At 30.2% G+C, this 13822-nt stretch overlaps 4 protein-coding genes across 4 annotated transcripts; 1 reads left to right on the forward strand and 3 right to left on the reverse strand.

Moving 5' to 3' along the window:
* Positions 1 to 1549: 1549 nt before the first annotated feature.
* Positions 1550 to 3953, reverse strand: BX664DRAFT_190672 (prepro-carboxypeptidase Z). Its single transcript, XM_051540069.1, has 12 exons — positions 3706 to 3953; positions 3514 to 3641; positions 3332 to 3443; positions 3114 to 3250; positions 2906 to 3052; positions 2805 to 2839; positions 2692 to 2748; positions 2376 to 2602; positions 2271 to 2299; positions 2106 to 2199; positions 1872 to 2030; positions 1550 to 1810 (listed from the first exon to the last, which is right to left on the reverse strand). Exons 1-12 carry the CDS (start codon positions 3868 to 3870, stop codon positions 1736 to 1738), a joined length of 1365 nt encoding a protein of 454 aa, XP_051397840.1. The 5' UTR covers positions 3871 to 3953; the 3' UTR covers positions 1550 to 1735.
* A 2210-nt stretch (positions 3954 to 6163) lies between these two features.
* BX664DRAFT_190724 (uncharacterized protein) lies at positions 6164 to 7017 on the forward strand. Its single transcript, XM_051540070.1, has 3 exons — positions 6164 to 6236; positions 6298 to 6384; positions 6481 to 7017. Exons 1-3 carry the CDS (start codon positions 6234 to 6236, stop codon positions 6949 to 6951), a joined length of 561 nt encoding a protein of 186 aa, XP_051397841.1. The 5' UTR covers positions 6164 to 6233; the 3' UTR covers positions 6952 to 7017.
* Positions 7018 to 7048: 31 nt separating this feature from the next.
* BX664DRAFT_190739 (40S ribosomal protein S19-A) lies at positions 7049 to 8157 on the reverse strand. Its single transcript, XM_051540071.1, has 3 exons — positions 7993 to 8157; positions 7500 to 7634; positions 7049 to 7408 (listed from the first exon to the last, which is right to left on the reverse strand). Exons 1-3 carry the CDS (start codon positions 8111 to 8113, stop codon positions 7146 to 7148), a joined length of 519 nt encoding a protein of 172 aa, XP_051397842.1. The 5' UTR covers positions 8114 to 8157; the 3' UTR covers positions 7049 to 7145.
* An 835-nt stretch (positions 8158 to 8992) lies between these two features.
* BX664DRAFT_366724 (cyclophilin-like domain-containing protein) lies at positions 8993 to 9788 on the reverse strand (the record flags this gene model as incomplete). Its single annotated transcript, XM_051548534.1, has 5 exons — positions 8993 to 9056; positions 9169 to 9350; positions 9411 to 9578; positions 9646 to 9684; positions 9774 to 9788. The coding sequence occupies 5 exons, from the start codon at positions 9786 to 9788 to the stop codon at positions 8993 to 8995; spliced, it is 468 nt and encodes a 155-aa protein (XP_051397843.1).
* Between the last annotated feature and the right edge of the window lie 4034 nt (positions 9789 to 13822).

Genomic DNA, 13822 nt, shown 5'->3' on the forward strand with positions numbered 1-13822 from the left:
GGAGGATTGATTTCTTCTATTATTACACAGAAATGATAAACCCTTTTAGCCTCATATATAACAAATTTACCTTTTTCCATGAAAATATCATTTCATCTACCCAAAAATATAATAATTACCCTTTTTTAACCCTATTTGACGTGGTAGTTTGAATTATCTAATAATTTGTTCGTAATCATCACGTATGAAAGGATGATGATTGTTATATGGTAAGTAAAAAAAAAAAAAAAAAAAAAAAAGAATAAATATCTCCTCATGATCAATCGTCATGGGAAATAACACATACAACTCTTTTTATATATATATATAAAAATCCATGGGAAGCGAAAAAAATAAAAAATAAAAATAAAAAATATAGCTATATATTTTGACTTTTGACCCTTTTTTTTTTTTCTTTTTTTACCCTTTTCTTCCGTATCGCTTTTTCTTTTTCCCTTTTAACTTATTTTGTTTGAATTCTCTCTCATCTTTGTTTCACTAAACGATAACACGTTTAACCTTTATTAGGTATAATGTTATTCATATAGAAAGGTAATGTCAAAAAAATAATAATAATGTATTGAACACTTGATACTCATTCAACTCTATATGATCCTCTCTCTTTTCATTACTATTTAAAGTGTAAAACTGCTTGTAAAGACTGTTTCCATTTTTGTCCTGGTATGTTGTCTTTCATTTCCTTTTTTTTTTTTCTCATTACCTTATTCCTTGTCCCTATACTTTTTCGCCTCATCTTCAATTTTACGACTTTGTCTTTTATGTTTATTTTAGATCATTTTTCAAAATAATCCTGTCTGCTTCGATTCTCTCTATATATAGTAAATAGAATAGGATTGGAAGAATGACCGACCTGGACGAATGGACGTACAGCAAAATCAAGCGGATAGATACAAAATAGGATAAGATAAGTGCATGGTTTGTCTGACAGACGGGATATATATATAGATGGATCGACTGAATGCATGTACAAATGGATATCTATTGAATGGGTTTGCAGCTGGACCAATATACAAAAAGGATCAGTTAGTTGGATGAATAGACAAGCTGAATAGATATTACAATACGATGGATATACAAAAGGACCCTACTGGACAGCAAAAAGAATAGATATATACCTTGAGTGATTTCTTCTTCTGGTTTTGTTGTTAATTTTATACTTGTTATTTATCCTGATTATTCTTCTAATTGTAGTTAGTGTATTGGAGTTTAGCTTTATAGGTGTTATATGCTTCAATAAAATGTCTTTTTTTTTTTTTATCACCAGTGGTCGAAATATCATGTCTATCATCATCATATATATATATATATATATATAATTATCATCCATGTAGGTGTCATCCTCTACGTGTTCATTCATTAATATAGGTCATCGCTCATACAAAATAAAATATGGTCAATATAGGATATTGATATCATCCTTTATAAAATCATCATCATCCATCCATTTCATACAAGGACGTCATCGTACCTTCATTATTGTCAAAAGAGAGTCAGGTATAGATGAGACAAGAAAAGGAATTATATGAAGTAGGTGACAAATTGACATGATGTTAAAAGAAAAAAGAAAAGATATTTAATAAATAAAATAGAATAGATATGAAGTCAATATACAAGAGTGGATAATTTTGACAGTAAAAATAATTGGAATGATCAATATTAATACGCACTAACAAGATATGATGAGGAATAATATATAATAAAAGGTATAATAAATCGTAAACTAAATAAAACTAAGCTATCCATTCATAGGAAGCTGCTTAATATGCTGTGAAAACATTTGGAAGCAATTCTCCCTTTGGTAATATGGTGCCTACAGAAGAAAAGAATGTGAATGAACATGTCATGTGATTTCATTGTTTCATGCAAGTTACCTTGTGCCCTGCTCGATAAACCCGAACAAAAGTCAAATTGCCACCAGCTTGTACTTGACCGGCTTCTACACCATTTACTAACCATGGAGATAGAGTTTGAGATCGGAACTGTTCACTTGCGTTAAAGTCAAACGTTTGAGCCCAACCATGAACGCCATACTATAAATATACACGAAATAATATCAGTTATCTATTCCATCAATAAAAAAAAAAAAAAAAAAAAAGAGATGTTACCCAATTTGCTCGGAAATCAGCATCGCCAGCATATAATAACACTTGTATACCATTGTTCAGCAAATCGGCAACTTGAGGGGCAAAATTGCGAGCACTATAATAATAACAATAATAATAAAAGTAATAGATTATTATAGATGAAAAGAAAGATCTTTAATGACTTACTAGTCTCCAGTACTATAAAAAGCACGTCGCTTGTAGTTTTTGTATATACATAAAAAAAAAAGGATGAGCCAATTGAATGATGAAAGTAGATAATGGAATACTTACAATATCAGTAGGACAGCGATGGAAAGCAGTTCTTGCACCAATAAGATCTCGGATTTCACGCTTGTTCAAAAATAAACCATAATTGGTACCAAGAGAATCATTTTGAGAGGCACGAACATCATATATATTTCGTCCAGATCTTAGATAAATGTCTTCTACATTAGTTGCACAATAGACAGTAGCTTTATCACAATCCTTCACAGTACCGGAATCATTACAAGTTTGTACTACAAAAAAAAAAAGGAAATAATATGAGAACTAAATAAAAAAAAAAAAAAAGGATATCAATGGATGGAGTATTTACATAATTGGATACATTGAGGTAAATTTTGTCTAATGAGAAGACAATCAGCTTGAGAAAGAACAGATCCATCTAGAAATAAAAAAAAAATAATTTAATATCCATTGATCCTTTCTACAAAAACTTACATGAAGAATAACAAGCCATAGTTTCAGCATACTGTCTATATAAAAGAAAAGAAATGAATAATTCAATTGGTTTTTTTTTTTAAAAAAAATTTTTTTTTTACTCTTGTACTAAAACATCAGTGATACCGTTACCAATACCAATAGATTTCAAGTTTATAAGTTGATGATGATTATTTGAGACAGGTGACTGATTTTGTTCAATTATATAATTGGCAAAAGCTGGTATGTAATGTCCTGCATAAGATTCACTATAATAATAATAATAATGATTAGTAAAATGAATCATTATAAACAAAGATGTACATTTACCCAAATAAATGAAAATCTAATTTTTGATATTTTGGAAAAGCTTCAAAAAAGAGTTGAAGGAATTGATAAGCACGAAGCTTTGCCTTTTCTGTGGAATCGACCTTTTTATCACCATAAGAGAAACCTGCACCAGCGGGCTAACAAAAAAAAAAAAAAAAAAAAAAAGTAGATTCAGAAACCCTTTTTGTCATACCAAGTTATCAAAAATTTTTTTTTACCTGGTCCAGAAATAGTAAATTAGAGACTTGATTCCAACTACCAACTTCATTGTAAAGATCTTTAGTACCATTTGTATCCACACCACATGGTCCAATTTCTTCCCATAATCCACTTTTATTATTATTAAAGGATGATTAGTTTATAACTATTTATTATATTCTTTAATTTTATTATTTCTTACGTCATAGAGGAACAACCAGGACCACCATTTAACCATACAGTCAAAGGAGAATCATCAGGATTATTTTTACTTTCAACAAACCAGAAAAAGTAATGTTCATGAGCACCAACATCTAAATAACCAGTATACTATATAATATATAGTTTAGTAAAATAATAAGAATAATGATAATAATTGAATATATAAACTTACTTGAAGAATAGTAGGATCACATAAAGTAGGTTGTTTAAAGGAAAGAGTGGCTGTAGTGTTTTCACTGTATAAAACACTCGAAAACGTTTTTGTCAGTAGTGCGGGTAAAGCATAACAAAGTGAGCTAGTCAAAAATAAAACTAGTAAAAAAGGATAAAACGTCATATGGAATAATGTTTTTTTTTTTTATACAAGTTGGTCAATTGGTATTCGAATAATAATAATAATAAAAAATAAAAAAAAAAAAAAAAAAAAGAAAAGAAAAGAAAAGGGAAAGAAAAGGGAAAGAATAGGGAAAAAAGAAAAGAAAAGGAGAAACTAGGAACTAGGTTTTTAACAAATTTTCTTATACCGCTTTGCTGTTTGTTTTTTTCGGACTGCATCCATCCAATGATCGTAACATGATACCGTTATTAAAAAGGGACTTGCTATAAACGGTAGGGAGTTGATCTTGAATCTATATATATTATCAAATATATCATTATCAATCTATATATCCTTTTAATATATATTATATTAGTATTACAATAGATATATAAAAGATTAATTCTTTTTTTTTTTTTATTATAACGTAATAAAATTACACCACACATGATATATCATTATGCAGCGGGGTTTTCTGCCAAAACGCCTGCAAAAATACACAACATGCATCCATGTGTGTATGTGTGTATGTGTGTGCGGGTGTGTGCGCTTTTTTTTTTTTTTTTTTTTTTTCTGTACAATCCGTTTTTTTTTTTTTTTTTTTTTTTGAAAGAAAATTACCTAGGTTATACAGTGTCCTTTTTTTTTTTTTCCTCATTCAATCATATAATCATTTTTCTATTTTCTAACTTATATAATTAGTTTTATATGTTAGATGAATTGATACTCTTCATCAAAAAAAAAAAAAGTTGTCATTTTTTTTTGTTTATAGGATGAATTTTATAACAATGAGTTGGTTTATTTTAAAACGAAGAGTCAAATGTTTCGATATTTTTTTATTTGCCACAAATAACAAACTGTCATTCAATGCATGATCACACGATTTTTATTATCAGTAATAATATCATAGTATAGTGATTTAGTGGTAATAGTAATTTTGTTGGGGTTTAACCTTTTCTATGTGAAAGTTTTTTTTTTTTTTGGTTTTCTTTAGGCGGGCTTTCCTATTTTGGTAATAAGAAAAAAAACTATACACACTCACACACACAATATTCGCTCTGGAAAGCGGCTTTCCTTTTCTTCCCTTTTTTTCTTTTTTTTTTTTTTCTTTTTCCTTTTTTTTTTTTTTCTCCCATTCACTTAACTTTTTCTTCTTTGTTTGAACTTGTTAAAGTTCTTTAAAGATATCTACTTTTACATTATCAACTTTTATTCTATTTCAACGATATATTTATTCTTCTGACATTTTTTTTTTTCTATTTCTCTTTTTTATACCATAAACCCCCCCTTTTTTTTTAAGTCTTATCATCTTTTGACATTTTACTATTCATATACATATACATATATATGTATCTATAGTCACAACTATAATTACTTTTTATTACTTACTTTCATGTTACAAGAATATCCAGCTAAAGTACAACCAAAGGCCTCATCTGAAAGACAACATCTTGGCATAGTGGATACAGAAGAGGCTAGCAATATATTGATGACGCTGGCTAGTCAACAAACCAACCAACAACAACATCAAGAAGAACTCAATGATACTAGGATAGGTATATATATTAATATATTAATATATATTTCAAGATGATATATCAAAACATTTATTATTTTTATATATTTATTTCTCTTATTGATAGAAACGTTGAATAAGAAAAAACAAGATCATCCGAAAAACCATTCTTTGGTAAGACTACTACTATATAAGTTATACAAAAGGAACTCAATATACTCATATACTCCTTTCTTTTCATTCTCTTTCTCCTTTTCCTTCTTATTTAGACCTTAAGAGGTAATCATAATAGAAAACGAACTCTCCTTTGCCATTAATCACACTTTTTTTTTTAATTCATACTATTTTAGATCGGGCAAGATCAGATCCTATCATGCTCCTGGCTGCTGCTGCTGCTGCAATTGATAGTAGTAATGTACTTGAAAGACCTAAAAAATATTATGGAAGAGGTTATGAACGAAAGGAAATTGTCATTCAACGAAGATCAACCGATGAAGGTAAAAAAATATCAAATAATAATCATAATAAAATAAATGATATATGAATCACCTTTTTTTTTTTCTTTTTAATAGGCTCACGACGGCGTTCTTTTTATGACAATGACTTCAACAGAACACATGATCATGAAGATGATATGGATGATGATAATGAAACTGGTGGTGATGATGAATCTCGTTTTACTGATCAAGATACACTCAACAAAGATAATCTCAACAATGACGGTTCTAGAATAGATCAGGTATATTTATTTGAAATGATTCTATTTTATAATCATCATATCAACTGACCTTTTTTTTTTTTCCCCTTATACATGAAAAAAAAAAAAAAATAGCGATTGGATCCCAACTATGCTCTACAATACTTTTCAATGGTAAAAAATAGTTTTGATAAAATTCTATTTTATGTTTTAAACTCACTTTTTCATTTTATAGAAACAAAATCCAAAGATCAAGAGAAATGCGATGCATGCATATATCACCTATATGATCTATACCGATATCACTAATAATAGTTCTTCCGTAAGTTGTCAATCAAAAAAGTGAAGCGAATAACAAAAAAAAAAAAAAAAAAAAAAAAAAAAATAGAGGAATTTATATTGACTTGTTTTCTTTTAGGGCATGGATAGAAAAATCAAACCATATACATCACCAACTTCATACATTGAAGAAAAGAAACATCACAACAAACGTTCAAGTGAAGAACTAGAAACTACATTTTCTGTTCACAACCATTCACCAAACAAAAAACAACAATATTCTTCTACTCATCATTCCTCATCAACTTCTTATGGATCATCCCCTTTATCTCCTTCATCCAATACTATTTTACATGGTCAACGTCAACGACATCATCATCCTCATCAACAACAACAACAACAACAAGATCAACCCTCAAATTCTTTTTCTTTATTACCAACTTCCACTTCCTCTTCTTCTTCTTTATTACATCATCGTCCATTGACTGCCTTTTTATGGGACAACAATACCAATTCCACCAATAAATCCAATACAACAACCTTATCATCTCGTACTAGTATGGTTTTACCTCCTTTAGCACCACCTTCAACTCGACAAACATTATTGTAAATAGTATTTATCTATCCTTTCTGTATGCTTATCATTTATTCCAATTACTTTTCCCCAACTTTTTAAATAATAAACAATTGTATATCCAAACTTTTTTTTTATTTTATTTTATTTGTGACAAGATGATGTAATGTAGATCAAAATAATATGATATATGTAAAAAAAAAGAAGAACGAAAAATAAAACTAAACTATCTATTCTTCGTCATCAGCAGCCAAAGTCATAGCAATACGATCCAAATCACGTTTACCATCTTGAGTAATCTTACGACCACCCTTCTTGTCCTTTTGCAATACACCGATCTTTTCCAAAGATTGAAGCACCTTGCGGTTGACAGATCCAGAAGCATCGGCATGGTGAGAAGGACGCATACCACGGTTGACACGACCACCATGAACCTTGTTCAAAGCACCAACGCCAACAGCCTTACGAATGTAAATATGACGAGCAACGGAAGCTATATTCAAAAAAAAAAAAAAGAAAAATAATGTGAGCATCCTCTTTTTTTTTTTTTTTTTTTTTTGTATGTTTCTATTTTCTTTTCTTACCAGCACGGACAAAGTACCAGTCAGGATCGTAAGGAGCCAATTCCTTGTAAGTACCAGTCTTGACAATATCAACCCACTTGGGAACTTCGAGCTTACCAGTACGCTTGAGGTAAGCAGCATAAGCTTTGATGAAAGCTATATAAAAAAAAGAAAAAGAAAAAGAATTAATATTTCATTGTCATGATATCATAAAAGTCGTCTATTTTTTTTTGTAAGAAATGATTGATAACTTGAAAAAGTGGGACAGTAAGAAGAACCAGGTACTATATATATGAGTGGGTGTGTATCTGCGTGTAAAGGAGAGGACCAAAAACAAAAAAAAAAAAAGTCGTGGATATAAATTGTACATGTGCACATGGAAAAGAGAGAGAGAGAGAGAGAGAGAGAGAGAGATAGTGTGTATATATATATTTCAATATATGTAGGCGTGTGAGTTTGTGTTGTCCTATAGAACGAAGTTTGTTGCGTTTCCAAAGTTTATATTATACCGTACCCTCTGCCTGTATCCCACTTTTTCCCAAATCATTCAGTTCTAACAAAAAAAGAAAAATAGTTAATGGGAATAGAATGAACTTACCATGAGGATTAACGTCCTTGACAGTGATACCAGCCATATTGTTTTATGAATAGAGGAAGAAGAAAAAAGAAAGGAAAAAAAAAAAGAAAACAAAAAAAAGAAAGAAAATTTTGTTGGCTCTTACCGAAATTGAGGCTTAGTGCGGAGTTACACATATAGCTGGCATCTCTTCCAAATATGGCCTATAATGTGTCATGTCAAAGCAATCTATCCCTTGAGTTTTCATCCTAAGAGAAAGGAATGGAAAGATATAATATAAAAAGAAGTTATATAAAGAATTACCTCTGTTAATATTGTATTGTCTATAGATAAGTGACCTAACATCAATTGCCTTGTTCCTTAAATGGACGATGATGATCACTGTAAACACTGTAATAAAATAATGTAATTAAAAGATGATTGAATGATAAGATGGTAATGACATAGTGAATGCTGGTGGGAGAGTAAACGATGAATAACGATATGTGATGATGTGTGGCGTATGATGGCTATCTATGACTATTCTTTGATATTATATTTTATTCATATACTGTAATAATAATCATTGACGACTATTGATATTATCGAATATGTTAACGACAATAAAGGCATCGCATAACGATCACAATAAGAACAAGATCATCAACCAAACAGAAAAATATAAAATAAAAAAGACCAAATGACATTGGTTGGAACTCGTTATTGTTGCAAAAAAAAAAAAAATAATAATAATAAAAGAAAAAGGCTTGACAATTGTAATCATCCTCCTCCTCTATACACTATTGATATGGAAATGATGACTATTCATTGCACACAACGCACCATCTATCATATTCATCATTGACACAAGAGAAACAACACACAAAAACAAAATAACATGTTTATTTGATCGTAGTAACTAAGCTAATTCAATCTTTGCACATAAACTAATGACTGTTTACAGTTCTCCAGAGTTCTCGATCTTGATTTCAGCTTGAGTCCTGCCAGAACCAGAGCCGAGACTTTCGATCTTCTTGACGACATCCATATTATAGGACAAACCATCAAAAAATAGAAAAAAAAAAAGGGTGAGAAAAGGGTACACCTATTTTCCTTCTCATTCACTTCACTTACCCTTCAACGACTTCACCAAATACAACGTGCTTGCCATCCAACCAAGGACAGGGAACAGTGGTGATGAAGAATTGCGAACCATTGGTATTGGGACCAGCATTGGCCATGGATAAAAGACCAGGTTTAGAGTGTTGCAATTTGAAGTTTTCATCAGCGAACTTGCTACCATAGATGGATTTGCCCTGTCAAATATGAAAGGTGAATAGTCAAGTCACATTTCGATTCATGGTCTATTTACTTACACCAGTGCCGTTAAAGTTGGTGAAATCACCACCTTGCAACATAAACTGCTGAATGACACGATGAAAGATGGAGTCCTTGTAACCAAAACCTTTTTCACCAGTACAAAGAGCGCGGAAGTTTTCGGCAGTCTTGGGGACTACATCAGTATAAAGTTTGAAAACAATACGCTAAAAGATGAAATTTAATGTTTAATAACTGGTGACACATTCAAAAAAACGATGGTCTTATACTTACACCAAGAGGTTGACCGTTAGCGGTAACGTCGAAGAAGACCTTTTTTTTTAAAAAAAAGGATAAATAGGCATGTTAATACATTGACAGAAGGGAATATCTTTTTTTTTTTTGTTTTTTTTTGTTTTTACCTTGGGATTGGCCATACTTTTTTTAGATGATTGAAATGGAAAGTAAAAAAAAAAAAAAGAAAAAAAGAAAGAAAAAAGAAAAAGAGAAAAAAGAAAAGAAAATAAAAAATATTTCTTTCTTTAATGCGCGCGAGACATCGTTATTTTTTTTTTTAATATCCCGCGCTAAACTTGATTTTAGATGGCAGCGTGTTCATTTCCCCCCTCCCTTTTCTTTTGCATAAAAAAAATTTCTCACACAAGTTCTTTCAATTGTACGTTTTTTTTTCTTACTTTTCATATAAATTATCCTTCTTCACTCGATATTAACCTCTACAATGGATACGTTTAGCTTTACAAGATGAATCTCCTGTTATGAAACAAAAAGTTAAAAGATGAACTACTTATTCTAACAAAAAATATATTCTTTTCTTTTTTTTTTTTTTTTTTTTCAGGTGCTACCTTGACCCTTTTTTGTTTTAATTGTTTCGACAGTTGGAATCAAGATAAGAAACAAAGCTATTATGCCTAAACTATATATTTTGAACTCTCCGAGGTAAATAATTTTTACCTGTTGAATCGTACACGGAGCTATTCATTCATTCTTTTATATCTTCACTAGGTATTCCACAAGGATTTGAAGGTAATGATAATGTTATTTACTTTTACTTGAGGTAAAGTTTCAAAAACAAAAGTGCTTTTCTTTTTCTTCTTTATTTTTATTTTTTGTATATACATTTTTCTGACCTTGTTACTATAACATCCATCTAGTTATTATCTAGGACTGCCATTCTTTCTTCTTCTCATACTTCCTATCTGCTATCCTGGACAATCCATATTACTACTACTACTACTACTGAACGTACGTGTAAAAAAAAAAAAAAAAAAAAAAATCTAGATACTCGAAAACTGATCATTTAAATTTAGGAGCAATAGGATGCTACGCAAAATGGCTAAATAAAAAATGGACTAGTATAATGGATATACAGAAGGATCAATGAAATAGAGGTGGACATACAATAGGATCAATAAAATGGATGGATCAAGGTTCTTGTACCTTTTTTCCTAATTTGGAGGATCTATATTTTTGCCGCTGAAAAAAAAAGGATGTCGTAAGAAGCAAAAAATGTGTTTTGTTTTTTTTTTTCTTCTTTTCTTTTTCCACAATTGTATTTTTTTTTTTAATGCTTCTTTTTTTTTATATATATATATATATAGGAATCCAGTCAAGGTATAAAAATAAATAAAAAAAGGACGTCATATACATATTCATTATATTCATAAACTGACCCAATCACTCCTGTCTTTTTTGTCGCGTTGTGCAATATCTTTTAGTTAAAATAAACAAACGCAAGTATCTTCAACATATGATATGACGTGTTTTTCATGTTTGATAAGGTAAATCCATTTCATTACAACTATACCACAAACCTTAAAGGATATTAATCTCATGTTTTTTTTTTTATCTGAATCTGTATTGCAGTCATATCTACTGCCACTGCTGAAACGCGTTATCTGCTACCCTCCCCAAAGGCAAGTGTTGATATAAATTGAAGCTGTCCTCATGAGCAATTACTAACGAACGCTTTTTTTCTTTGCGTTGATATGGGAAAGATGAGAATTCATCTATACCTTTTTTTTCAAAGCATGCTCTTTAACATAGGAATACTACAAACCAGCGCGTGAATAGGCAAGGTAACTAGTACTCTAAAGATACATAGTTCATAATACTAATGTCCCTTCTTCGTTGATGTCATACCCGTATACACTGCTCTCTATGATTTGTCCTTCACAACATCTGATCGATATCACCAATACTTATACCATATTATCCTTTTATTTCACTTACTCGTCCTACAACATAGCCTGAACTTATTGGTATTTTGGAATAGAAAAAAAAAGGAAAATATTTATCCATCTAGAATTATGTCTCTGATTCTTCTTATTGGGAATAGATACATTAGAAGAGGCTGCATCACTTTCCTGGATCAAGCTATTTTCAATAATCACCATGATCAAGTCTGAAATCTCATCAAGCAGTATCACTCAAGAAACATTGTTAATACTAACAAATATCGCTGATGAATCAAGGTAGTATGCAAAATATGAAAAGGATATTTATCGTGATACTCATTCTGTTTTTTTTTTTTTAATGCTTATCGTCATCATCATGGTCAATTAGCATCCTCGATATTATGCGTCATATCACCAACGGTTCTTCTCTCAATAATAGAATAGGAAGGCAAGCTGAAAAAAGAACGCTACTGTTTGTGTGTTTATTCTGTATTTTTAATTCTATTCCTTTTTTTTTTTATCTCTATTTCATCCATGCAACATCAACTATCGATTGTATTACCGTAAGATGTGTGAACTAGCTACAATATCACTATTAAGGTAAGTTCCCAAAAAAAAAAAAAAAGAATTACTATTACTGTGGTGGGCGTTTTTCAATGTTACTTTATTTCTTTTCTACACGAATCGTTTCAAGCTTTATTATTTCATCCATCATTTATCATCTAACTCAAATAATATTTTTTTTTCCAAAATCCTTCCTCGTTGGCGCTATAGACAGCTACTAGTACACAACGTAAGTCTAAAAAAAAAAGAAAAAAAGACGAAGAAATGTTGATCCATGCAAAATTACTCACCATCATTTTATGCCAATAGAATATGACTAGATGATTATACAACAAGGTCAACGAAACGAATGGACGTACAACTCGATGAATATTCGACAGGATCAATATACGACAAGATCAATATACGACAGGATCAATATACGACAGGATCAATATACAGAAGGATCAATATACAGAAGGATCAATATACAGAAGGATCAATATACAGATGGATCAACTGTTGGACAAAATCTCTCTTCTTGATTATCTCTTATGATTTTGGTTGGCTTCTCTATCTCCTTCTTTTTTTTTTTTTATCATGGATGATTCTTTTACGGATAGTTACAATAAGTAGTAGTAGCAGTCATAGATAGTGGTGTGCATAGTGTATCATCTTCTCAATAAAGTCTTACCCATAATGATCAATAATCTCAAGTACTATCAACAATTATCAGATAAAATAGAGCTAGACAATCAATGTATCTTTCTTTTTTTTTTCTTTTTTTTTTTTTGTAAAAAGAAGATTGTATTATCATCGTCATCATCATTGGTGTAGTCGCCATAAATACAGATTTATAAACTCCCCATTATCATTATCAACGTCAGTATGATTAAATGAAGCAAATACATCATAAAAACAATCACCAAGGAAAAAAAAATGACAAGTAGATGTTGAAAAAAATGGTTTATACTTGTTTGGACATACTTTTTTAAATAAAATCAACTGAATAAAATAAAACAAGAATATGTTATTATTTTCTATAGTAAAAGGAGGAGGATACAGGGTAGTGACAGTTCCGTTAGCATGGTATACATATATGGATAAGAAAAATGTTTCAAAGTTATAAGTATAATAATAAGACAAAAGCGTATTGCTATATCATTTATCAGTCTTTGCTGTATTCTTCCCATAGATATTGACAGCTGTATCGTTCAGTACAGTTTTCAGTACTAAAAAAAAAAAAAAAAAAAAAGGAAAGAATAATATACCTAGTAAAAATGATGATTATCCACTGTGTCTAAAAAAAAACTCCATGTAATTTAGTGGTTGATGTTGGCTTCTTACAATATTGGTATATTGATAACATTTGCTGATGATAATGGGGACGACTTGCGAAAATAATGACATAGATGATAGACACAATGGTATAATATGAATATAATTTTATTGAAGAAGATGACATACTGAACATGGTAACACTACTGTATCTATAACTAAAGCAATCCATTCAAAGCGTCAAGTAAGATAAGATCCAGTTGTATGTTCATCCGTCCAATTTATTCCCATCTACCGTCCGTCTGTTGATCCTGTTGTATATTCATCCTAGTTGTCAGTCTATCTTTCTGTACAAATTGAAGTAGTAAGTACTTGTGTATCTAGATAAAAAAAAAAAAAAAAGAAGAGATCAAGAACGAATTATGTATACTGTATACAATAAAAAAAGAGAAAGA

This window comes from Halteromyces radiatus, assembly GCF_025201355.1.
Source record: "Halteromyces radiatus strain CBS 162.75 chromosome Unknown BX664scaffold_7, whole genome shotgun sequence".
NCBI lineage: Eukaryota > Fungi > Mucoromycota > Mucoromycetes > Mucorales > Cunninghamellaceae > Halteromyces > Halteromyces radiatus.